The 23,064-nt window shown below is 48.9% G+C and overlaps 12 protein-coding genes and 1 non-coding gene across 13 annotated transcripts; 9 read left to right on the forward strand and 4 right to left on the reverse strand.

Moving 5' to 3' along the window:
• Positions 1–418: 418 nt before the first annotated feature.
• On the reverse strand, positions 419–1,261 carry B0J16DRAFT_377884 (uncharacterized protein; the record flags this gene model as incomplete). The annotated part of the gene is made up of 4 exons (XM_046130879.1): positions 419–547; positions 602–936; positions 986–1,058; positions 1,109–1,261. 4 exons carry the CDS (start codon positions 1,259–1,261, stop codon positions 419–421), a joined length of 690 nt encoding a protein of 229 aa, XP_045989071.1.
• A 351-nt stretch (positions 1,262–1,612) lies between these two features.
• Positions 1,613–3,451, forward strand: B0J16DRAFT_328197 (uncharacterized protein). Its single transcript, XM_046126200.1, has 4 exons — positions 1,613–1,779; positions 1,834–1,924; positions 1,981–2,145; positions 2,203–3,451. The coding sequence occupies exons 1-4, from the start codon at positions 1,676–1,678 to the stop codon at positions 3,118–3,120; spliced, it is 1,278 nt and encodes a 425-aa protein (XP_045989072.1). The 5' UTR covers positions 1,613–1,675; the 3' UTR covers positions 3,121–3,451.
• On the forward strand, positions 3,446–4,749 carry B0J16DRAFT_328199 (uncharacterized protein). The gene is made up of 3 exons (XM_046126201.1): positions 3,446–3,473; positions 3,521–3,896; positions 3,978–4,749. Exons 2-3 carry the CDS (start codon positions 3,717–3,719, stop codon positions 4,587–4,589), a joined length of 792 nt encoding a protein of 263 aa, XP_045989073.1. The 5' UTR covers positions 3,446–3,473; positions 3,521–3,716; the 3' UTR covers positions 4,590–4,749.
• A 101-nt stretch (positions 4,750–4,850) lies between these two features.
• B0J16DRAFT_t10 lies at positions 4,851–4,922 on the forward strand. The gene has a single exon. It is a non-coding gene; the product is annotated as a tRNA-Asp (tRNA).
• Positions 4,923–5,256: 334 nt separating this feature from the next.
• On the forward strand, positions 5,257–5,850 carry B0J16DRAFT_377887 (histone acetyltransferase subunit NuA4-domain-containing protein; the record flags this gene model as incomplete). The annotated part of the gene is made up of 3 exons (XM_046130880.1): positions 5,257–5,331; positions 5,382–5,576; positions 5,632–5,850. The coding sequence occupies 3 exons, from the start codon at positions 5,257–5,259 to the stop codon at positions 5,848–5,850; spliced, it is 489 nt and encodes a 162-aa protein (XP_045989074.1).
• A 902-nt stretch (positions 5,851–6,752) lies between these two features.
• Positions 6,753–9,155, forward strand: B0J16DRAFT_259678 (Alpha/Beta hydrolase protein; the record flags this gene model as incomplete). The annotated part of the gene is made up of 6 exons (XM_046123217.1): positions 6,753–6,881; positions 6,931–7,133; positions 7,195–8,552; positions 8,607–8,809; positions 8,860–8,976; positions 9,033–9,155. Coding segments are annotated over 6 exons (2,133 nt in total), but the record flags the coding sequence as incomplete, so codon positions are not given.
• A 481-nt stretch (positions 9,156–9,636) lies between these two features.
• Positions 9,637–11,024, forward strand: B0J16DRAFT_328205 (uncharacterized protein). The gene is made up of 2 exons (XM_046126202.1): positions 9,637–10,358; positions 10,414–11,024. The coding sequence occupies exons 1-2, from the start codon at positions 9,962–9,964 to the stop codon at positions 10,716–10,718; spliced, it is 702 nt and encodes a 233-aa protein (XP_045989076.1). The 5' UTR covers positions 9,637–9,961; the 3' UTR covers positions 10,719–11,024.
• On the reverse strand, positions 11,025–13,814 carry B0J16DRAFT_409060 (uncharacterized protein). Its single transcript, XM_046133071.1, has one exon. The coding sequence runs from the start codon at positions 13,750–13,752 to the stop codon at positions 11,293–11,295; it is 2,460 nt and encodes an 819-aa protein (XP_045989077.1). The 5' UTR covers positions 13,753–13,814; the 3' UTR covers positions 11,025–11,292.
• Positions 13,815–13,960: 146 nt separating this feature from the next.
• On the forward strand, positions 13,961–15,237 carry B0J16DRAFT_328209 (RNA 3'-terminal phosphate cyclase/enolpyruvate transferase). The gene has a single exon (XM_046126203.1). The coding sequence runs from the start codon at positions 14,006–14,008 to the stop codon at positions 15,218–15,220; it is 1,215 nt and encodes a 404-aa protein (XP_045989078.1). The 5' UTR covers positions 13,961–14,005; the 3' UTR covers positions 15,221–15,237.
• On the reverse strand, positions 15,238–16,954 carry B0J16DRAFT_328212 (uncharacterized protein). The gene is made up of 2 exons (XM_046126204.1): positions 16,415–16,954; positions 15,238–16,342 (listed from the first exon to the last, which is right to left on the reverse strand). Exons 1-2 carry the CDS (start codon positions 16,693–16,695, stop codon positions 15,553–15,555), a joined length of 1,071 nt encoding a protein of 356 aa, XP_045989079.1. The 5' UTR covers positions 16,696–16,954; the 3' UTR covers positions 15,238–15,552.
• Positions 16,955–17,252: 298 nt separating this feature from the next.
• On the forward strand, positions 17,253–18,852 carry B0J16DRAFT_313770 (tRNA synthetases class II core domain (F)-domain-containing protein; the record flags this gene model as incomplete). The annotated part of the gene is made up of 2 exons (XM_046125148.1): positions 17,253–17,648; positions 17,713–18,852. The coding sequence occupies 2 exons, from the start codon at positions 17,253–17,255 to the stop codon at positions 18,850–18,852; spliced, it is 1,536 nt and encodes a 511-aa protein (XP_045989080.1).
• A 1,674-nt stretch (positions 18,853–20,526) lies between these two features.
• On the forward strand, positions 20,527–20,866 carry B0J16DRAFT_377894 (uncharacterized protein; the record flags this gene model as incomplete). Its single annotated transcript, XM_046130881.1, has 3 exons — positions 20,527–20,586; positions 20,645–20,775; positions 20,839–20,866. The coding sequence occupies 3 exons, from the start codon at positions 20,527–20,529 to the stop codon at positions 20,864–20,866; spliced, it is 219 nt and encodes a 72-aa protein (XP_045989081.1).
• A 716-nt stretch (positions 20,867–21,582) lies between these two features.
• Positions 21,583–23,024, reverse strand: B0J16DRAFT_328221 (uncharacterized protein). Its single transcript, XM_046126205.1, has 3 exons — positions 22,911–23,024; positions 21,832–22,846; positions 21,583–21,778 (listed from the first exon to the last, which is right to left on the reverse strand). The coding sequence occupies exons 1-3, from the start codon at positions 22,934–22,936 to the stop codon at positions 21,758–21,760; spliced, it is 1,062 nt and encodes a 353-aa protein (XP_045989082.1). The 5' UTR covers positions 22,937–23,024; the 3' UTR covers positions 21,583–21,757.
• Positions 23,025–23,064: the final 40 nt, after the last annotated feature.

Consider the following 23,064-nt stretch of genomic DNA (forward strand, 5'->3'; position numbering starts at 1 on the left):
TAGGTTACCGTGGTTATGTAGTGTAAAGACTGGCCATTCTATGGATAGTACTATGCTTAGCCTAACACCCGTGTACCAATAAAATCTCCTGTACTTAAGGTATATGATATGGCAAAGAGTGAGGGCAGCATCAACGCTATCTTTTTATTCGCAACTGTGCTATACTGTCATAGACAGCATCCGGACTACTTCATAATGAAACTAATTGGATGTCACGATGACTGCCATGATACTGTGATGATGGTTAATATTAGTCTGAGGCACCCAAACTCGTTCTGCGAATATTTGAGGTCCTCTGTCACCTCTCTAATCTGCATAAAACCTTCCAATGGCTGCCAGCGATATAAGCAATGCACAGAACCTTGTAGAGTCTTCCATTATGGCATGATATGTGGCTGTGGCCTGATCAACTTCAGCATTACAGAGGAAGAATATGACAACCCAACATTCCACGACCACCCCAATCTTTTCTGGGTGTGAGAGTCAACCTCAACTCCTGTCGTTCGGCAACGCCGTCTGCTCGTGATACTCTGATGAAAACGTTGCTCTATGTGTTGTTAGCTGACTTGCTTTCGTGGACTATCCCTCAATCTCAACTTACTCCTTCATTACCCTGGACACACTCCGCAACCTTTCTGAGATTGTCATGATTGGCCCGGTTGACATAGCCAAAATTGCGAATCTCATCCCCAGATTTCAGGCCAGCAGTCTCTGCAGGACTTCCTGCGGCTACAGTGTTGACCTTGGCGAAAGGAGGATCCAAAGGTGCAGAAACTGAGTCTGGTAAGACTGATTGGGAGCTCCCTGAGTCTGCAACTGGTACAGCATCATTCTCGTCGAGACTAGCAAAATGTTCATGAAGGTATTTCTCAATACGAGCCATCAAAGATTTATAATCATTTCGTAAAAGGATGATGCGAGCTCTTGTGGTTCGAACTATAGCTGTTAGTGGATGAACACCTAATAACAATGTTCAAGATAATACTTTGAGCCACATCGATGTCCGCGCGAGGGAAACCATCACTTGTCAACAGAGAAGTGCTCATATCAACTCCATGCTGCAGAAGAATCAGCATGCTTCATACAATTCTTTAAACTTCGTGAATACCGAGTCAAGCACGCCTCCAAGAGCTTTGAGCTCGGCCTCAATATCCTCCTTCTTGCGCTGCAACTCTGCAAAGCTTAGATGCCCCGCATCGCCATTAGTGACAGAGGCGGTTGTTTCCCCAGAGGGTACGGTTGGTGCGTGTAAAATTTCCATTTTGAGAGGTTTGAACAAGAGGAGTAGAGTGCAATACGGAGAGATCCTGCGTTGGAAAATAAGAGTTGGTGTTTTGTGCCAATGTAAGTTGTGATCTCTTCTACTAGAGGTAGATAGGCTCCGATGGGTGACGTGCCTTACCCTGACGGAGTTGGAGCTGGGTAGAGCTTCAGGGCTCTTCAGTGCAGTCTCCCGAATGCAGTCCACTAAAGGCCTTGTACCACAGCAGACTGCCGCAGCTGGAGAGCTTGCACCGTTACCCGAGTCGAAGGTGGTCCGTGCACATCGCAGTTGTCACTCTTTATCGCGGCTCAAACAGCCTACCTTGGCGACGTCACTTTTCTTCCTTAGCAACTTTTTCTTAACGCGTCTCCCAAATCCACGACGGCAGATTGCCATTGCAAAGCAACCATCATGGCTACCGGTGTAGATGCGCGACTCATGAAGTCGACCAAATTTCCTGCCGAGTTTAGCCAGAAGGTTGACATGCAAAAGGTCAATCTACAAGTCATGAAGAAGTAAGTCTTCTGATCCCGAGCTCCGTGGTAGCGTTTGCTGACAAGCCTCGTCAGATGGATTGCTAGTAAGATCTCCGACATTCTGGGGAACGAAGACGATGTAGTGATTGAGCTTGTTTTCAATCTCATCGAGGGCCCGCGATACGTACGTCTACCCCGACTTCGAACCACTCATGACGAATACTGACAGCTCGCCGATAGCCGGACATCAAGTCACTCCAAATACAACTCACAGGCTTTCTCGACAAGGATACGGCGCCATTCTGCAAAGATCTTTGGAAACTACTGCTGAGTGCTCAAAGTAGCCCACAAGGCGTTCCCAAAGAGCTACTCGAAGCCAAGAAGCTGGAGCTCATGCAGGAAAAGGTAAGTCGTTGCACAATTCCTTTATACTGTTATGTTTCTAACATATGCTGTATTTAGATCGAGGCAGACCGAGCCGCTGAGACTGCCAAACAAAGACGAGATGATTGGGATCGCCGCGATCGCGAAGTCGCTGACATGAAAGATCGTGACCGCCGAGACCGGGCAGCTACTCGTGGGGATACATGGCAAGGACGGCGAGGAGACCGCGATTTCGACAACCGAGGTCGAGGAGGAGGTTCCAGGAGAGGTGGCCGCAGATCACGATCACCAGGCCCACGCTTCCGAGATTCCAGGGACTCGTACGGGCGTGACAGTTACGTTCCTAAAGGCAGGCGAGGAGGAGGCCGGGCCGACCATGGCCGTCGAAAGTCACCAGCGCGGTCTCGCTCAGGATCGGCATCATCTCGATCAAGCTCTCGGAGTCGCAGTGCGTCACGAAGCTCTAATCAATCAGACCGACGGCCCAAGGCCACCTCTCCAGGGGGAAGAGGAGACAGAAGGAAGCGGTCGCGTTCTCCCAGAGGAGACTCGTACAGGGGTCGCGCCAACAGACGCCGAGATAGAGGTCGCTTGAGTCGTCCATCCCGATCTGTATCGTCAGGCCGGGATTCTCCTGCAGCAAAACGCCGACGATACTCACCTTCAAGGAGTCGCTCGGTGTCCCGCCGAAGGAGGTCCACGAGGAGTGTCTCCTCGTCACGGTCTGACTCTCGTAGCAGGAGTCGCAGTTACAGTCGTAGCCGAAGTCGCAGTCGCTCGAGCAGTGCATCCCCAGACCGTAAATCCAAGAGAGGCCCAAACCATAGGAGGGGCGGACAGCGATCTTCAAAGAGGAGAGAGTCGCCCGCAGGCCGACGAAGGAACAGTTCTTCGGCTTCTTCACGATCCAGGATTCGAGACAAGTCAGCTGATGTTTCTGAAGATGAAGCTCGTGCCCCGCCGACCAAGCCCGAGACAGAGGTGGCTACCGAATAAAGTATTCGAGGTTAGTTTTGATTACATGTCCACTAGGATGAGAGGACATTGGCGCTGACTTGCTTTTATTCTTGAAGGACCAAACTTATACTCACTTTATGCCGTTCTTGTACCATGAAGAAGGATGAGAAGATCGAGATTATCTTGTTTTTGGGAAGCCGAAGCTAACGATTCCTCAAAGCCCTCCCTTCTGGTGTTGCTACTACGACAACTTTGTAATCACGCTACTTGCTATTCACGGCGTTGGAAATCGGGAAAATAAATAAATAAAAGTATCGCAGGTTATATATAGAGTAATAAAAGAATAAGCTCTGGCTGTGGTTGGCTATTATCGTGAAGCACAAGGCATTCGTGTGAGCTTAACTCTATTACCTATGGCTCAAGCTTACAACCTAATCAGCTATCTCTCGGCCCTCAGCAATTCAAAGCCTTCAGATTCTTAAGCAGAGAATTCCTCGACCGCGACACCATCACGAGTCTAACGAAAGATCTGATTCTCGCCCCATCTGAATCATACTCCATCGGCTACCGCGATACGTCTTCCAATTCCATCCAACTTTACCGACAGCGAGGACCTACTGGCACTCGCAGCCAGTATGGATTCCGCTAAGAACACCCCAGTCGAGCCAGCCCACAAAGGCATCCTTAGAGACGAGACAGTGATGCTCCGATGGATCTTTGGCTACTGCCGTAACGCTCAGCTAATCGATGGCATGAACTGGCCTGACATACCGCAGACATCTGTCCCACGTGGCTTTAATTCAGACATCAAGAATCTAGGATTTCTCAGCATTGATGTTGATCATTTCAAAGTAGAAAATGGTGTAATCCAACGAGTCGCGGTTGGTGTGTCTTACCTCAAAGCACAAGCTCTACAACAATTACATGGCAAATGTACGCAAGGTGACGACTTGGCGTCCCGTGTTATCAAATCTCGTCATTTCGTGTTTGGTCACAAAGTTGCATTCTCATGGAAAAGTTATCACTTCCTATTTGGCAAAGCAACGGCGATCAAGATAACGGACTTTAAAACATTCCTAAAAAAGTTCACCAGTAAGCCCTATGTTCTTGTTTTTCACGGGGGACTGCAAGAGCTTTCACTACTTTCACTGCTGAACATAAAGCTTGAACCCGTATTCACTATCGACACCGTCAAAGCAGCTCAGTTTCCGCTGCAGTTGTGGTATAGAAACAATCTCAAGGAGCTGCTGGAGAAGCTTGAGGTTCCCTACTCGCAACTTCACATGGCTGGGAACGATGCACATCTCACGCTTCGAGTGTTGCTCATGATAGCTGTCAGAGACGCCGAGATGCAGTTGGAAGGGAAGAATCTCCCTGACTGGATTCCGATCTTGAAAGCTGTTGCCCGGTCTCCGTTGCCCCCGAGACCTCCGACCAAGCGCGAGCTAGCCGCTATAGCTGAAGCTGAAGCCGAGCGACATACAACGATCGAAGCAAAAGAAGCATAACCTTTAATAGTCACTGCTTGACTGGCGCGAATGGACAAATCGGTCAAGAAGTAATCAGATGAGGCTGTAATTGGGTTATTATGTAGAAGGGTCTTTGGAAAATGTTGGACAGAGAGGGAGATTCATGAGCAAGACGTTCCTAGCCTGGATCTGTTGATAATCACTTGGCCAGATATTAAGCTACTTAGATACCTATATAATAGATATTAATTAGTCGGCTCACATCGAACTCCGCTACAGTAACCGCCTCAACGGTTATCATCTTCCGTAGTATAGTGGTCAGTATGCAAGCTTGTCACGCTTGAGACCCGGGTTCAATTCCCGGCGGGAGAGTTCCAGCCATCTGCGATACGCAGACTTTCTTTTTTCCTTCATCATGACTTTTTTGATACCTGTGTAATCTTTTTGTTGGTTGCATTGAATGAAACCATGCATGTGCTGACTGGCTGGCGTCTAACGCGTCTAAACCGCGGCTGATCTTGGCGCGCCCCGCAATGTTAACTCAGGCAACCCATCTTGGACCTTTGTTAATCAAACACGATCTTACATATCATTTCGACTTGTCGCGTATCTCGAAAAACAACTCTACCGACCCGAAGACATAACAAAGTGCATGGCCGAGAGAAAGCAACCGAACGGAACGGGGGCTGGGAACGGACAAGTGACCATGTCCGAATACAAGAAGGCGCAAGCCCGAGTTCGGGATCTGGTTGAGAAGCGTAGAATGCTGGAGCGACGCTTGGTGGGTGCAACTCGGATTCGCTCAGCGGGAATATGCTGACTTGTCCGTAGACGCAAGTTGAAGACGGAATCGCTCAGAAAGAGACCAACTACCTCGACAGCACACCGAGCGGCAACATCATCACAGGTTTCGACAACTATATGAAGGGTATGAGCGGCGCGGCAGCGCAGCGACGAAAGGCTGGACCAATGGAGCAGAACCGGGTCTTTTCGCGATCATCCATCTCATACCGACCTAACAATTTGGTAAGCGAGGCATTGTCGGTTCATTTACAAGAATGCGACACTGACTATATTTTAGGAGGGCATCACGCCAGGATCAGGAGGGTCAACACCAGCTGGCGCGACACCATCATCTGCAGCTTTCCGAGACGGACCCTCGAACCATCCCACACCAACGTCTACAACAGCGGCTAAGAACGCCAGTAAGACTAAGAAGAAGACGGTTGAAACCGAGGATAGCGAAAACGATACTTCGACGAGTAAGAAGCGAACGAACTTTGGAGCGCAGCGCAAGTAGGATACCTGTAATGATACACTGTGTAATGGGACGGGGCGTTATAAGTAAGAAGTGCTATGGAAGCATGGTATGGACGGCGTTAGGTAATGCAGTAGAATAAATTCCTTCCTCGGGTTCTTTTTAAGTTGCCGATTGTATAAAGGTGCCTTGTCCTCTAATGTGGCATGGGTTTAGCAACTGTAGACGGGGTGTTGTATGCTCTCATACAGGTAACTCGGAAGAGCATTTATACCTGGAATGCTCTCATTAAGTGTGATTCGGAAGAGATGGCGCGCCATGAGTTAACGGAGTGACGATTAGGAGATGTGATGCTGTGTCGCAACCCAATGTCAATAATAGGTCCAAAAACTGTGAAAAAGCAGAGCATAGCTGGGCCAACAAGGTTCAATTGAGACTGGAACAATGTGCCCCAGTTAAGTCAATGAGCTAAGGCAAGACTATGGGTGAGCTGACGTCTCACAAGGCTTATTTACCGTACCTATCCCCCAGGAAACATGGGTCGATCTATGCGGGGTCTAAGTGGAAGATGAATGTGAATGATTATGATGTTGCTGGACAATCGCTGAGAAAAGGATTGGGGGAAACCCAGGACAGATTATTTGATAATAAATCCTGGTGTCGTTGATCTTTCTTTCGGTATAGTGAAAGTTAAAAAGTACCATGATAAAGGAAGGTAGCATGAGCGGTGGGTTCACGGAAGTGAGGGGCCGGGCGGGCAGCAGCAGGTCATGACGGGAAAGAGAGTAGGTGCGAGAGGGGGAGGTATAGGCACAAGCACAGGCGCATACCTCGCCTAGACCTTGTTGTACGATGAATGTAAACACTTCTCGAATCTCCTCTTTCCAATAACTTTCGTTACTCTACTACAATCATTCTCAAACCAACTCAATCAAAAATAACCATCATTCATTCGCAACACCATCTTAAAGATGACAAGACAGGCCTCCCGCTTCACCCCCGAGGTGATGCTTTCGGCCCCGCGCCGTTCTCCCGGCGTTCCCAACTCCACCGGCGAGCTCATTCTCTATACTGTAAGTTGGCATATCAATTGATCATTGAAGGCGTTACTTACACAGACAGATCTCGACGTATTCATTCGAGAAACATTCCGTGTCGTCACAGATTCGAGTACTCAATATCAAGGATGACTCTTCTCATGTCATCACCGACGACACGCATGACACCTCTCCTTTCTGGATCGGAGAGAAAGAAGTTGGCTTCATCAGGACACAAGATAATGGAATAGCATCGCTATACTATTCAGAAGTTTCGCGAAAATTCGAGTAAGAACATGCCAGGCACAAATGACTCTGGTTCAATCGGATGCTAACGTTCACAACCAAGGCCTCGCATGATTCAATATTTTGCTGGAGGTGTCTCTGACCCAAAGGTCAAAATCCTGTCGGAAGACAAGGTCTTGATTGTTTGCTCTTCTCTAACCACGCCCAAGGGGGACATGTATTGGCAAGCAGCTCAGCCCAAGACCTATACTTCAGCCAAAATCTATACCGGCCTATTCGTTCGCCATTGGGATAAATGGACTACCGAGAATCAGAACTCACTCTGGTATGGCGTGCTCAGCAAGAAGGATGATAAGTGGAAACTTGAGAATTCTAGCCTCACCAACCTCTTGGAAGGTACTAAGCTAAGCTGTCCTGTCGCTCCCTTCGGTGGCGCGGGAGATTTTGACATTTGCGAGAATGGCATTGCTTTCATTTCCAAGGATCCCGAGCTGAACCCAGCCCGATACACCAAGACTGACCTTTACTATGTACCCATCAAATCTTGGACGGAGAAGGCACCCAAGCCCCAGATCATCAAGACCGGACGGCTAAGGGGATACAGCAGCACGCCAGTCTTTTCCAATGATGGAAAGAAACTCGCATTCGCAAGAATGAAGAACCAGCAGTACGAGTCTGACAAGTCAAGACTGTTGCTAATCCCCGATGTTACCGACTTGAGCAATGTTCAAGAGTTTTACCAGACAGATGATGACGAGGGCGGCTGGGACTTAAGACCTGACTGGGTTATCTGGAAAAAAGATGACAAGGAGTTATATGTCGCCGCCGAGAAGCATGGACGATCGATGCTCTGGAAGCTGCCAGCCGACACCCTCAAAGCCCGCGATCTCCCTGAGCCTATCCACGAAGATGGCTCTGTCTTGGTAGCCCACACTCTGGCTAACAGTGACTCCCTTCTTATCACAACCCGGTCGCGTGTAGAAAGCTCGAGCTACGGTATCCTGGACCCCGAGTCCAAGTCTGTCAAGGTGATCTCAGCCAGTTCTAAGAATGGCAAGACCTTCGGCCTTTCTAAGTCTCAGGCCACGGAAATCTGGTACCCCGGATCGGCTGGCTACGACAATCATGCTCTGGTAATGCTTCCTTCGGATTTTGATAAGTCTAAGAAGTATCCATTGGCTTTCCTGATCCATGGCGGACCTCAGTCAGCTTGGACTGACGATTGGAGCACTCGCTGGAACCCTGCCATCTTTGCTGAGCAAGGCTATGTGGCAGTGTGCCCCAACCCGACAGGTAGCACTGGGTACGGACAAGCTCATGTTGATGCGATTGCTGAAAACTGGGGAGGCGCCCCGTATGATGACCTGGTAAAGTGCTTTGAGTACTTGGAGAAGCATGTCGACTATGTAGACACCGATCGAGCAGTTGCATTGGGTGCTTCTTACGGCGGATACATGATTAGTAAGTTTCGATGTTCTCAGTATGAAGCTGTGCAGTATGCTAATATGAGGTTAGATTGGATTCAGGGTCATGACCTAGGACGAAGGTTCAAGGCCTTGGTATGCCACGATGGTGTCTTTTCGACACAGAGTCAGTGGTCTACCGAAGAGCTCTTTTTCCCTGAGCACGACTTTGGCGGAACACTCTGGGATAACCGTGCTGGATATGAGAAGTGGGATCCCTCTCTGCACACCGGCAACTGGGCCACCCCTCAACTGGTAAGAAAGGCGGGAAGTGAATGCGTGAACAAACTTTAACAGGACTCTAGGTCATTCATAACGAACTCGACTATCGGCTGCCTATCTCAGAAGGCTTGGCCATGTTCAATGTTCTACAGGCCCGCGAAGTGCCCAGCAAGTTTGTTATGTTTCCCGATGAAAACCACGTAAGTACATCACAATAGATTTAGTCAGGTTAACCACTTGCTAACCATATATGCAGTGGGTGCTTAAGGCCGAGAATTCGCTTGTCTGGCACAGAGAGGTTCTAGGATGGATTAACAAATACAGTGGTATTTCTGACGAGGAAATGCTGGTGGACGAAATTAAAGAGATGTCCGTATAGCCGCAACCGATCCGAACAGGAGCGCGAATTTGGACTTGATTATTGATAGGGGGGTTGTACAGTTGAATTCATAGCTTGAGTTGGCACTTGATTATAAGATAGCTTCTAGCGCAGCATGATAATAAAATGCTATCACGTTCAGATTCTAGCCGAGCCCCAACATCATAAAGCTCTCAATCAGTGGCTTCAAGTCGGTCATGGTATTGTTCTGCTCATTGCATGTTATTTGTGTCAGATGTTGACAACATATACCTAAAGCAGATCATATCAATACAATTTAAATGATTTCAAAGATTGTATCAAGTACCATTTCCTTGTTCTAATAGCCATTGAATTTATTGTCATAGAATGAGCGTAGCTTAGCTGCTCCTGCTTATCTTGCCTGGTAGAGCTCTTAATATTGTACCTGCAACCTCTATTGTAGTACCCACTCTTTTTTATTGTTAGGCTGCTCCTGCCGTTTCGCAAGCTATTCTCTGATCTGCACTTCACCCAAACGGGCCAACTTCAAACAATTGGAGAAGCTTCATCCCAAATAGCTTCACCCCAATTTTTGAGCAGTTCCAAGGCGCATTGTTCGGATAATGCGCTGCGAGGTTTTCCTCAAGCAGATTACTCGATGACGGCCAAACCAAGCCCAGCTCTGCTACCGCGACACCGAAAACGAACGAATCAATAGCTTACCAGCAAACGGGAAGATTTACATTTACGCCATCGCAAGCTGATCGCTCAAACGAAAACGAAAACGAAACAGTTCAATTCACTTCACTTCAGAGAACTAGAAATATACCACACTTTATACAAACATGACGACGCCACCCTCTCTTTTTCACGCGCTCCTTCGCCCTTCTATCCTTCAGATCCTTCGCTCTACAGGCTACCACTCGACGCGCCCAGCCGTGCTCGACTCCTTAACCGACCTCGCCGCTCGATACCTGTCGCTTCTTTGTCAGAGTACCGCTGATCATGCAGCTCACAACCAAGGCGACAGTGCCGACTTCACCATAGCAGACATACGGATGGCGCTCCAGGACGCAGGTGCCATTATGCCCGAGCGCGTTCCCACAGAAGAGATGTGGCGCGGCGAAGAGGATTTGCGGGGAGTGGAAGAGTTCATGGCGTGGTTTGCCGGACAGCGCATGAAGGAAATGATGGAGGTTGGTAACGGAGACGGTGAAACGGATGCTACGGATTATCTTAATGGTAGGTCTTGTAACCTTGTACATTCAGAAATCAAGCTAACAGAGAGCCTGTTCAGCTCTTAAAAAGAAGCACAGCAAAACTGGCGAGGACGCAAAGTACCACGGAACCATACTCGGCCGTGGCCACGACACAGGCGAGATCCAAGTCGAAGGCGGTCCAGAGACCACGATTGCAGAATGGATTTCCAACCGCGCGTCACCACCGAGCAGTCCAACACCTGACGAAGACCAGCAACAGGATAAAGACCAACCTCCACAGCAACAAGCTCCTCAACAGAATGGTCATGCTAGCGACGACGATTCAGGACTTAGCTCTGTAGGCGACCGTCTAGATCAGGACGACACAATGGACTTGTCTTAACAAACAAGTCCTAGCTCTTCTTCGATCGAAATAATCAGAACGCGACGAAGCTGGAGCGGCAGAGTGATTACACCGGCGATAGTGATTAGGTCTTGGTTTATTTTGCATAGCGACGGAGTTCTTCAGGGAGGCAAGGGGTGGATTGAGGCAAAGGGAAATACAGAAAGAAGTATCTTGGCCTTGAAAGACAGGGCTTTTTTTTTCGAGCTTCGGAAACACTTTTGCTCCTTTGTTTGCAATGGTTCGACTTGAAGAGACATACGTATTCATAGTAGTCTTAAGAGAATTCTTGAAATTTCATTCTATCTAATCTACCCAAATGTTCGACCTTATTGGGCTTGAAGATATGCAAAGTCACTTTGAGTAGAAGATCGAGAAAGATGGTAAGATTTGGCCCTAGCCATGTCTTTTGCCATCACTTCGTATGACTGTTCTATGCCTAGGTACCTAGATAGTATACAAGATCCCACAGGCTATGCCCGTCCTTTTCTATGCTATTTGTTATACATATTTTGAATTCGTCAGGAGATGATTCATGATTCCCCAAGCGCCGTTAGAATGCTCCCCTATTTTACTATTTTACACTCTTTTTCAACAAATCGTACACTCCCATCTGTGCTGCCGCCTCTTTGAACAAACTTGCCTTGTAGGCCTCGTCGCCCTCAGTAGGCCAGTACTGTCTCTGCAGATACTCGAACAGTGCCTGAGCACGACGCTCATTCTCAAGGCCCGATACATCGCCATCAGCTGAAGCGGCAATACTTCGATCGAGATTACGTTTGGCGGTCATAAGACGACGGCGGTGGGTTGGAGAATCCCATGATAGCTTAGTCGTATCTAAGACCATCTCGAGAATGAGAGTCTCGGGAGGAAGGAAGCGGAATCCCTCTCGAAGGGTTGTCAACGCAACAACAAGACCAACGTTATCCTTGACACGACGGAAAGTATGCAGGATCTTGCGAGCAAGTTGACCGTCTATGCCGTCAGGCTCAAAGATTTTAGGAAACTTGATCGTTTCAGCAAACATCTTCCGGGTTTGCTCAACCTGGCCAGCAACAGGACCGGCTGAGGTGTGCAGTCTGTTGATGGAAAGGGTTTTCCAAAGCGCGCTAAAAGTGAAGGGGTCGGGCTCGACACCTTTCTCTACCACGAGCGTTTGGTATAAGTCCAAGGCTTGCTGAGATTGTCCCGCTTGAATGTAGGACTCGAGAAGTTGGTTGATGACAAAAGAGTCGGCTCTCATCTCTGCTTCGCGGAAGGCATCCCAGAGCATCAGAATGCGATCGTGCAGGTCTCGTAGGCGGTAGTTCTCTGCCAATAGCGAGAATGTCTCGAGCGTCGCTCTTGGTAGGCCGGTCTGTACACCATCCTTGCTCAATGGGTCTTCTTGAGAAGTTTCGGCCTCTTTTCGTGCCTTGACAAACTCGATTCGTGTGTCAATCATGCCCCATGCCATTTGATCCGCCTTCTCAAGATCCTCAGCTCCTCCCGCCCGTTGCCATGCTGCGATGAGACCGTTCAACTGCACAGGTGCTGGCTCAATGCCTTTCTGACCCATGAACTCTACAACACTATGCGCTCCGTTCAGATCGCCAGCACCAATCAGCCTCTTCAACCACTTTCCAAAGAAGAACTTGTTTGCCACGACTGATGGAAGCTGTTTTTGCTTCTTTAAATCGATCTTGCCGTCGCTCATCATATCGACGAAGGCGTATAAGCCATTCTCAGTCTGGTGAGTTGTCAGGAAGTAGGATATGACTTGATCATAGTCAGCGAGCTTCATGTGTTCTCCCAGAAGCTCACGGAGTTGGCGATATGCCGCCCAAGCCTTCTCCTTGCCCTCTTCTGTGCCTAATTCAGAACATGTACGAATGAAAGGCATCAGGATGCGAGGATCGGATTGCTTTTGGATCAGCTTGCCGATGGCTCGCTGTGCTTGGTCCAGATCTCCTACACGGCAGTACATCCTCACACCAAGTTCCCAGAATTCTTGGAATGTCTCTGCGTTTTCGTCGCCCAGGGTACTCATGCATCGCTTCCAGTTCTCGATCGCCTTTGACTCCCATCCATCAACAAACACAGCCTCAATAGTCAACAATTGCTGGGCAGGGCTTAGAGTAACTCTGGCCTCGCTCATGTCGCGAGCAAGAAGTGCAATATGTGATAGACGATGGATATTGACAGTTTCGGGTGCCGAAAATATCTTCCATAGCAAATCCCACACCTCGAGAGGTACATGACTCCAACCGTGGGCAAGAGAAAGCCTAGCTGAGTGGTACGCCTTGTACACTCCTTGTACCGTCTTTGTTGTAAGTTTGACATTCCGGCGATAATCTCTGGCGACTCGCGATAGAATAGAATTAAGACGAGCAATCTTCTTGCGCTGGTTGATCGTCCATGGCTTTTCCGGGATTTGAGGGAACGTCACTCGAGAACCCAAAGATCCAAGTCCTGGTAATCCTGGAAGTTCAGAATCCAATTTCTCCAATAATTCCTTGGGTAAGTCTGCGCCGGTCTTGTCGATTTCTTGATCAATCGCAGCAGTATATGCATCCAGCTTTGTAATAATCCTCTCCAGATCATCTGCCGTCTTCATTTTCTGCCATTCGCTACCCAGTTGATCGACCACTTCTTGGAATGCCGCCTTTTCGTCGATTCCACCAATATCGTCCTTGATCTCTAAGAGAGCATCTTTTAAGCCTGATGTATCCAATTCATTGAGTGAATCACCAAAAGCATCTTCTCCGGAAAGTTCGGTTCTCTTATTGTCATTTTGTTCAAAGAACCGGACGCTGAACGACTCATTATCCTGGGTCGGATTCCGTAGAGACTTTATTCGGTCGAGATACTGCTTAAGTTCGAATTTGGTGGGTTTCCGTGTTACGGCATCATCGATCGACTGTTGCGCAGTGGATTTGGTGCTATATGTTGCCGCTATTCGTTGCGTCGGTCTCTGTCGAATCGCCAAACGACAGGATCGGCATATTGTCTCATTGCTGGATCGTAGCTCGCGTAAAAGCGGTCGGCCCGCCATTCTCAGTACATAAGGCGCTGGTGTTGAAGTTGAAGCTTGGAGGGACTGAATATGGAACCTTTTTTAGTGGTTATCGATAAGACTTTGACTGTAAATCTGCCACTTACAGGCGGACCAGCAGTGGTGGTTCTCACCGCCTTACTCTTTTAGCTCACGTACAGCTTTTCCGGCGGCAGAAAATTAATTTTTGTCTGTACTTTGGCGACGGGCTGGAAATATTGCGACTCCCAAAGATACCCCCAAGCACAGCAAAATGTCGAATTCTACGCCGGAATTCCTTCGATTTACAGGACATCGGTCCTTTACGCAGCGTTTGACTCTGTCAACGCTCACTGGTCGACCGATTCACATCTCCAAGATCCGAAGCTCGTCGCCTACGAATCCTGGTCTCGCTCCCCATGAGATCTCCTTCTTGCGCCTCCTCGAGGCTGTCACCAATGGCAGCTCGATGCAGATCTCCTACACTGGTACTACTATAACATTTCACCCAGGTCTGATCACCGGAACTATCGCCGGCTTTGGAGCTTCTGATGGCGATGTTATTGAGCACAACATCTCTATGAACAACACCCGTGGTATTACCTACTTCCTTATGCCTTTGTGTCTATTGGCACCCTTCTCCAAAGCGCACATGAACGTTCGGTTCACAGGCCCCGGAGTCATCACATCATCCACCGAGACTGGCGACATCTCGGTCGATTCCTTCCGAACAGCTATTCTTCCTCTTTTCGCCCTCTATGGAATTCCTCCCGCCCGTATCGAACTCAGAGTACTTCAACGATCCTGTGCTGGACCTGGTGGAAAGGGCGGCGGTGGTTGTGTCGAGCTTCGGTTCGCAAGTCAAGTGCGACTACCAAAGACTCTGCATCTTAACCGAAGCCCTGGTCGCATAAAGCGCATTCGTGGTGTCGCATACTGCACTGGAGTATCTGCCTCTAACAACGCCCGTATGATCCACTCAGCGCGTGAGGTCCTCAACCCCCTGGTACCTGATATCCATATCGCTGCGCAGTACGACCAGGCGCCCCTTGTGCCCACAGGCGACAAGGCAGGAAGCAAGAGACGTCTAGGAATTGGTTTTGGTTTGAGCTTGGTCGCTGAGTCAAGCGCCGTTGGTGTCTTATACTCGGCAGATGTCGTTGTCCCGTCTACTGGTGGTGTTGTCCCTGAGGACATTGGAAAGCAATGCGCATACCAACTTCTAGAGAACATCTCTCAAGGCGGATGCGCTACACAGGTTTCGGCAAAGACGATGCTTATTCTTATGGCCATGGGATCAGAGGATGTTGGCCGTCTCAGAATCGGTCGAGATGTGCTTGGAAATGAAGAGATGGTTATTCTTGCAAGAGACTTGAAGACATTTGGCGCAAGCAGCTGGGGTCTGAGAGATGTTGGGGACGACACGAATGATATCATTGTTTCTGTTAAGGGTACTGGCGTTGGCAATGTCGGAAGAAAGATAGCGTAAAAGCAAAGAGTAATATATTCCTGTTCAAATTTCCGCAAATGAGACGATGGTCTCCATTCTATGCTTCTTCTAAATTTCAGATTCAGGATAAGAATGCCGTATTTCCTGTCACAGTCGGGACTCCTTCTGGGCTCTGAAATCTGGAGTGCAGGGCTGAATGAGCCAAGAAACGTCAATGGCATAGTCTAGCTCACTCTTCGCCTCTGTACCTTAACAAACAAGTGGTTTTAAGACCCTGAGGCCGTGCCAACTGAAACTGATCATTTATGCCTCCAAACCTATCATAGAGTATCGCTTGTTCCTTATTAAAAAACATAATTCAAACCTTTATGCTATTGCTGTCTATCATTTTGAACCGTCCGGACTGGCACTTGAAGGGCTCGCCTCCGAGCTTCGATAGAAGCCATAGTTGCCCCGTAGCTAATCGTACGCAGAGAATATGCAGCCGTTCTCTCTATGTTCAATGCCGCATTATGAAGCGAGTGGAGAATATGATACTCGCCAATGATCGCATTTCCAGAGCTCAACACATCGGACAAATGCGACCTGGACGGTTCATCGACAGAGCGTTCTCTGCCAGATGGTTCCGACTCTCCAGACGTCGAGTTGCCTTCTTCATTTGTGCTGACACGATGTAACGGTTGCATTTCAATGCCTTCCTCCTCATCGACTGGCAATGAGCCGGGCATGTCCCTCGATACCCCACGTTCCTCGGCGTCCAGATCTTCTATAGTGGGAGCCATCTCCTGGGCCACATCCGGGACCATGGGCCTGAAGGTTTTGAGGATCACTCTTAGCCTCTCTCGTTCAGTATGCACCGTCAACATAAAGCATTGAACGGCAAGTATCATGACATCTGCCAAAACATAGTAGACTCGAGAAGTGGGAGGTTTCTGGCCTATAAAGTCAATGACTAGGCCGCCATGCATATAGCCACGATGAAAGTCTGGCCCCACTGGCAGAGAAACAAAGATATGCAGAAGTATGCATATGATGTTGGGAATGAGTACCAAGCAGACATGCAGGGGACTCGCAGGCATTAGAAAAGGGAACGATTCATCCTTTGGCGTAAGATACAAGTACTGACCAACAGCCCTGAGGATGAATCGAAACATTGAGCATCTGGAAAGGTATCACTTGTAAGCACAGCTCAAGAAGCATAAAGCCATGATGCAGGAGGATGATGGGACGTACTCCATATAGTATAAGGCACTTAACTCCGCAAAAACCAGGGTATCAAGACTCTTGAGCAAATGTGTGACAAAAAGCAACTTCCTCGCTAAACCAGGATTTCGCTTCTTTCTATTCTTTTTCTTCTTGCGACGCTGAGACTGCGACTGGGCGCGAGACCGAGTCGACCTCGACTGCTCCTGTGGCAGATCCCATGTGACGCGGCTGCCGGACGAAGCATTGGCGGGTTCGGCTGGGGAGACATCGTTCGGCGCCGTAGAGTTCGGCGAGGCATCATCGCTCATTCTCGAGTATCGTCATCTGCATCTGCAACTGCATCTGTAGAGCTAGTTCTGCATGAGCAGGGTGACAGCTCAGGAGAAGCACGTGCGGGTCATGGGCCTTTTCGCAAACGGCGGGGAACTGTAGTAAGAGTCGAAATGAGTGTTTTTGTATATATAGTTTGTAACAAGATGGATTCGACTGGCTCTATGTGATTTTGGAGCTTGGACTAATAGCACTCGAGTGAATGGAAGTGACTTGTTGGAGCATGCATGAGACGACCTGAGCCGCCATGATAAGATTGCAGGGATCATCTGCGACAGGCAGGCAGGCATAGGTGCTAAGCTGCCAGCGGCCACAGCTCAGTCCGGAAAAAGTAAGGTCCGACAGGAACGATCAAGCCCCAGCACCTGAGAGCAGAAGGGTACGTACCAGTACCCCGCCATCGGCCGTCTCTGGTGGGATGCAGCACTGCAACGGCCCAAATAATTTCTGCCCGCCGTGACTCAGACGAACAATCAAGGACGAGACAACAGAACAGAACCTACGACTTGGTTCGAAAATCTCCAAGTCTGCCATCATGACGACCTCAACCTCCGCCCCCTCGGGGGATCTCACCTCCCAGATCCTTCAAGCCCTTTCGGAAAAGAGCCCCCTGCTCTCCTCAGAGGCCTTCCCCGCCATCGCCTTCCAGGACATCAAGGCTGCCCTCGACCGTCTGGCTTCCCGATCTATGGTCACATACGAGACAATTGACCGAGAGGAGGCTATTCTCGAACCCGAGGCGGAGCAGATTGCCGAGCACGGTAGTCACGAGGCGCGTGTTTTCGAGGCCTTGAGAAGTGCCGTTGAAGGATTGTCGGTTCAAGATTTGGAGAAGGCCATTGGAGATAAGACAGTGACCAAGGTCGGACAGGGCAAGGCTTTCAAGGAGAAGTGGATCAAGAAGAGCAGCGATGGCAAGCTTGTTGCTACTGTATGTAGTACCTAGGATGTTTATGCTATTTCTGCGATAATTGGTGGCTAACTGGATATAACAGGCCGAGTCCATCGAGGATGTCACCCGAGCGCAGCTCCAGAAGATCAAGGAGACCCGAACACACGAGCCCAAGATCTTGACCGACTTGAAGAAGCGAAAGCTGATTAAGATGCAAAAGGTCATCAGCTTCAAGATCGAGAAGGGACCCAAGTTTGCACTGGAAATCCAAAAGGAGGAGACTGACCTGACAGCCGACATGATTGCGTCCGGATCATGGAAGAGTGCCAACTTCAAGCCTTACAACTTCAAGGCCCTCGGTGCCGACCAAAACGCTGGTGCCCTGCACCCCTTGAACAAGGTGCGACATGAGTTCCGATCCATCTTCTTCGAGATGGGTTTCGAGGAGATGCCCACCAACAAGTTCGTCGAGACTGGATTCTGGAACTTCGACGCCCTGTTTGTCCCTCAGCAGCACCCTGCCCGTGATCTTCAGGACACCTTCTACATTTCCGACCCTGCTCTTGGTGATGCGCCCCGATCAGAAGAAGGACAGAACACTGAGGAGTACTGGGAGAACATCAAGCAGGTTCACCAGAACGGCAAGTTTGGATCAATTGGTTACAGATACCCCTGGTCAGCGGAAGAGACCAAGAGACTGGTGCTCCGAACACACACTACTTCCATTTCAACGGCCATGCTCTACAAGCTAGCAGCACAGAAGGGACCTGACGGCCGCCCACCTCCCGCGCGATACTTCTCTATTGATCGAGTTTTCCGTAATGAGACAGTCGACGCAACCCATCTGGCTGAGTTCCACCAGGTCGAGGGTGTTATCGCTGACTACGACCTTACACTGGGTGGACTGATGGAGTTTATGGAGGCCTTCTTCGCCAAGATGGGCATCACCAACCTTAAGTTCAAGCCCGCCTACAACCCTTACACCGAGCCCAGTATGGAAATCTTCAGCTACCATGAAGGTCTGGGCAAGCTGGTGGAGATTGGTAACAGCGGTATGTTCCGACCTGAGATGCTGGAGCCTATGGGTCTTCCCAAGGACATGCGTGTCTTTGGCTGGGGTCTGTCACTGGAGCGCCCGACCATGATCAAGTACAAGATCTCCAACATTCGAGAGCTGTTGGGCCACAAGGTCGATCTCAACTTCATTGAGAGAAACCCTGCGGTGAGATTAGAGAAGGAGTAAAGAAAAGATCGAGTCATGGATGCATAGGCAAGATAACAAAAAAGAAGAAAGAGAGAGATACGTATGACGCATGTTGGATTGGTTTAGAGGACGGCATCTAGAGGACCCGATGCAATCGGTAATGCAATGCAATGCAGTGTCAGTATCTATCACGACTAGACGAAATAAGATTAACCAACAAAAAAAGACGGATACCTAAAAGTTTCAAGCATGAAATAAGCCTCGATCTGGGTCCCGATCTTGGATCTGAATAGAATAGGGGTCCCCTGGGCTGAGATGATGACTGATGAGGAGGGACCCTGACTAGAGACGGGAATCGAGGTTTAAGATGGAGTCATGTCGTCAGTGAGGTTTTGTTTCAGAGACGGTTGCCGTTGCCCCACAAGGAGGGAAGCCATTTTTGCGGTGAATTACGCACTCGATTGATTAGTTTCTGGACCCTGAATCATGACGCTTTATTTCGGCAGTTATTTGTCAATTGAGAAGGTGGTTGTCAACTTGATTCTTGTTCATGTGATTTGACTGATTGATTGACTGACTGACTGGAGTAGAAATGGATGGAGTTGAGTGTCAGTTCTTGGCTTTCCCTGCTCCCCCGCTTTCGGCACCTTCTTTTGCTTTTGGTCTCTTCAGCTCCACAATTACACTTGATCGGCCCCACGTCCCTTGAGCCCCGCCTTCATCGCATCGCATCGCATCGCGGCTCATCGCATCCACTTGAGACTTCGTCATTGAGATCCAAGAACGGCTTTTGACGTCTGGATTCTTCCTCAATATCGTAACGACTATTCGTAATTAGTGCCTTGAGTAGAATCACGCTTTGAACCCTGAAACTGACGAGAAGGAGAACAGTAGAGGCAATTGGTCCTCTTGGCTCTTGAATGCAACGCTGCATGCATGTTAGCTATTTGGAAGTCGGTTGCAGTTTAAGGACAAGAGAATAAACGCCCGTGGCGTCCTTCCCCGCGTAAAGTTACTGGTGTTTGTAATTCCCCTGCCAAGTTGATGGGTGGTGTGACCTCTATCACAGCAGCACCCTGCCTGCCTGAGCTTCTCCGCAGAGATCAGCATCTGCCGATTTAGAAGTCATGATGCTCACTCTTCCCAAGCGAGATGAACATCCTTCACTGCTTCCTCCTCACCAGATTCACAAGGAAGCTTAACGATCGAAGCGTCCTGGTTGGTCCCTTTCAGTTGAGGTTGAAAGGGATGACAGTGACAGTCTGAGGCGAACGGGGGGTACGCCACCTTTGTCATGGTCTGGTTGGCTAATGCTCGAAAAAGGATGGCCAGCACGTTTGGTCTCAAAGCTTACTGAGTGATGTCTCCATTGGACAGCTCGTTGGCTAACTGTATGATGATGGCTGATTGACTTCCCTTCCGTGACACGCGAGATCAGGCCCAGACGTGCGTAGACAGCTGCACTCGCTCTTACCCTTTTGCTGCAAGAGCAGAAAGATCGACAAGAGCTGGTCGGTTCTCTCCTTCCTCGCACAGGATATAAACTGAGCTCTTCCCCCTCATCTTGGCTTCTCATCCTTCCATATCCAAACCACAACATACAATCCAACACTGAAATCCTGTCCACTGCCCACGAACGTATCCTAAAGCAAAGGATACATACGAATACAACGAATACCTAAATATATACACTTTCCTCCAACAACCTTCATAATGGATTCTGGTGCTCCCCAGACTGGTGCTCCCACTGGCAACGTCAGCGGTCGTCGTCGAGTATGTCCACTCGTATCCACTCTCACTTACACCCTCCACTAACACGCTTCACCAACAGAGCTCAGGCTTCATGCCCGCCTTCGCCAGCCTCAGCGAGCAGAAGCGCGGTTCTCAGGACAGCGCTACCCGCCGAGCGAGTATGTCAGACCAGCAGCCCAAGAGCGGTTTCTTCGGCCAGTTCTTCCACAAGTACGTCACAATTGTCATATCATAGTTTCATCCAAGCGACTCATATACTGACAACCTCCGAAGCAACTTCGGCAAGAACGCCCATAAATAATTGAAATGAAGTCATGATGAAAAGAAAGGCATTGTCCTATTGTAATATTAGTATCAACACGGCGAATTGCAGGGCATTTCAGGCCCTTTCCTTCAGTTTGCAATTTGGTATTTTGGCCGTGGAGTTAAACGCAAAAGCGAGCTCAGGTGTCAATTGGAGTAGCATAGGAGAATAAATGATGCGATGCAATTAACTTGTCATGTCTCTCATGGTGTTGTGTATAGCCTGTGACATGTTTGACAGGTGATCATCAGGAACAAGACTAACGATAATGACCAAGGGTGAAGGGTGTCATACGAACTCAAAAAGGGACACTGATGATATATAATGACGCTGCTTGAATTGGTAATGGCAGTAGAGCGAATGACTTTGCTTCGCGTATCAGACTCTTGATAAGCATTTCAGTTCAAAACCAATACCGCTCTTCTGGTAGTAGCAACGTCTTGGTGTTTTATAATCTTGATCAGTGATTTTCCATTCTGGCATATCTTGACTTTGTAGCTGTATCAGGTGGGAGTTAGAAGAATTATTCTAATGATTAGGCTACAGAAATAAAGTGGCCCCATATCTAGCCTGAGCTTGCATAAGATGACCAGATTATTTCGTCTCTTGGGATTTCGAGGTCAATTCTTCTGACAGCTGTCTCGCTTGGCCTTAAGTTTGAGTGCATATGACTCGACTTGCCAAATCACTATGGGCATGCAGCTCAATCAATTGCTTCAAATGTGATCAATTCTTCTAACATTACCATGCAACCCGACGCCTTTTATTTCGCTGTCGTATATATCCGTACCCGACAGCTATGATCTAGCCATTGCCATCCATCCAGGTGCTTCTATGCATCTCTTTAATATCTAGCATTGGTTAACCTATAAAGTCGATCCTTGTAATCTAAGCCTTGACCATGAAAATCTATCAATTGTTAGCAAACTTTGTCAATAATAGTGGCATTGTGGTAGACAAACCTGGTTAAGTGCCTTGGTATCCAAAACTGCCTGCCTCTTCTGCGCAATAAATCGTGACCGCACAAAGTTTCTGCTTCCGCGAGGTGTAGATGTACCAGATGGTGTTGTCACTCCAGTTCCAGGTACTGAAGCCGCAGGTGTAGAATCCGCTGTGCTGGCAGCTTCTTCCTCCTTCTTGCGCTTCTTCTTTTCTTTCTTCTCCTTCTTAGACTTCTTGTCCTTCACCTTCTCCTCGTCTGAGTCCTCTGGTGACCTGCTCTTGTCCTTCTTGGACTTGCGCTTCTTGGAGCGCTCTTCTGTGGCATCTTCGTCGTCTGAAGCTTCGGTGGAGGACTTCTTGCGGGACTTGTCCTTCTTTTCTTTCTTTTCCTTCTTCTTCTTGGCCTTGGTATCGTCGCCGTCGGCTTCCTTCAGCTTGCGCTCTTCCTTGCGTCGCTTCTTGCTCTTTGAATCGGTATCGCGGCTAGAGGACTCGTCTTCCTCCTCATCGCTGGCCTTTCTCTTCTTGGACTTCTTCTCCTTCTTGGATTCCTTTGGTGTGGGTGCAGATTCCATGGCAACATCCTCGTCGGAACTTGTCTCTGTCTTCTCGGTCTTCTTATCTTCCAACTCCTTCATTTCATCTCCAATTAAGAGACCCCCGTACACGAATCGCATGGGTCCGTATCGTTGTTCGACGAAGTGGTGTGTCTTGACGGCAAGTCGGGCTTGTTGGTCTTCTACGATTGCATCGTCTGTCTTTCCGTTGAGTCGACTGAGCAGATCCTGGAACACATCGAGACCCGTAACCTCGTCCTCCTTAGACTTGCTGAAGCCCAACCCCTTCATGTCATCCTTAAGAACCACACGAATGTAGGAAGCGTTGGCGGCAGTGTGCAGCTCCGAGTGAGGCGCATCCTGGGCTCCGAGGAACTGGCCCGGCTGCCAGCCCTGAGCGCGCAGGATCTTCTGTCCGAAGGTGTTCTCGTCTTTAGTCCATTTCGTGTTGTTGGGATCCTTGTTGATCTTTCGTCGACTGTAGTGAATTAGCGCATGACCGTAAAGATACACAGACACTCTGGAAGTGTGTGGTCTCTTACGTCTTGTTTTCTGCGAGAAGTCCCATGTTTGCGACCTAAAACTCTTGAAAGATACAACCACCAAACAATTCACAAGGCGAGAGTTGAGCAAGACTAGAGGTACAGAAAAAAAAGGTGGGCAGTGGGGATGTGTGGTCGCGAAAATATCTTATCG

The sequence above is a fragment of the Fusarium flagelliforme genome, assembly GCF_020744385.1.
Source record: "Fusarium flagelliforme strain FIESC 12 MPI-CAGE-AA-0113 chromosome Unknown B0J16scaffold_1, whole genome shotgun sequence".
NCBI classification, from domain to species: Eukaryota; Fungi; Ascomycota; class Sordariomycetes; order Hypocreales; family Nectriaceae; genus Fusarium; species Fusarium flagelliforme.

What these genes read in the sequence shown, in the direction of transcription:
- B0J16DRAFT_328209 (XM_046126203.1), top strand. Translation starts at nt 14,006, where the DNA reads ATGTCGAATTCTACGCCGGAATTCCTTCGATTTACAGGACATCGGTCC.
- B0J16DRAFT_409060 (XM_046133071.1), bottom strand. Translation starts at nt 13,752, where the DNA reads ATGGCGGGCCGACCGCTTTTACGCGAGCTACGATCCAGCAATGAGACA.
- B0J16DRAFT_328199 (XM_046126201.1), top strand. Translation starts at nt 3,717, where the DNA reads ATGGATTCCGCTAAGAACACCCCAGTCGAGCCAGCCCACAAAGGCATC. An exon ending in TTAATTCAGACATCAAGAAT is followed by an intron (nt 3,897 to 3,977) that starts CTAGGATTTCTC and finishes GGTGTGTCTTAC; the next exon opens with CTCAAAGCACAAGCTCTACA.
- B0J16DRAFT_328212 (XM_046126204.1), bottom strand. Translation starts at nt 16,695, where the DNA reads ATGAGCGATGATGCCTCGCCGAACTCTACGGCGCCGAACGATGTCTCC. An exon ending in AGTGCCTTATACTATATGGA is followed by an intron (nt 16,343 to 16,414) that starts GTACGTCCCATC and finishes ATACCTTTCCAG; the next exon opens with ATGCTCAATGTTTCGATTCA.
- B0J16DRAFT_328205 (XM_046126202.1), top strand. Translation starts at nt 9,962, where the DNA reads ATGACGACGCCACCCTCTCTTTTTCACGCGCTCCTTCGCCCTTCTATC. An exon ending in TGCTACGGATTATCTTAATG is followed by an intron (nt 10,359 to 10,413) that starts GTAGGTCTTGTA and finishes GAGCCTGTTCAG; the next exon opens with CTCTTAAAAAGAAGCACAGC.
- B0J16DRAFT_328221 (XM_046126205.1), bottom strand. Translation starts at nt 22,936, where the DNA reads ATGGGACTTCTCGCAGAAAACAAGAC. An exon ending in CTTCTCGCAGAAAACAAGAC is followed by an intron (nt 22,847 to 22,910) that starts GTAAGAGACCAC and finishes AATTCACTACAG; the next exon opens with TCGACGAAAGATCAACAAGG. An exon ending in ATACCAAGGCACTTAACCAG is followed by an intron (nt 21,779 to 21,831) that starts GTTTGTCTACCA and finishes AACAATTGATAG; the next exon opens with ATTTTCATGGTCAAGGCTTA.
- B0J16DRAFT_328197 (XM_046126200.1), top strand. Translation starts at nt 1,676, where the DNA reads ATGGCTACCGGTGTAGATGCGCGACTCATGAAGTCGACCAAATTTCCT. An exon ending in AATCTACAAGTCATGAAGAA is followed by an intron (nt 1,780 to 1,833) that starts GTAAGTCTTCTG and finishes AAGCCTCGTCAG; the next exon opens with ATGGATTGCTAGTAAGATCT. An exon ending in TCATCGAGGGCCCGCGATAC is followed by an intron (nt 1,925 to 1,980) that starts GTACGTCTACCC and finishes GCTCGCCGATAG; the next exon opens with CCGGACATCAAGTCACTCCA.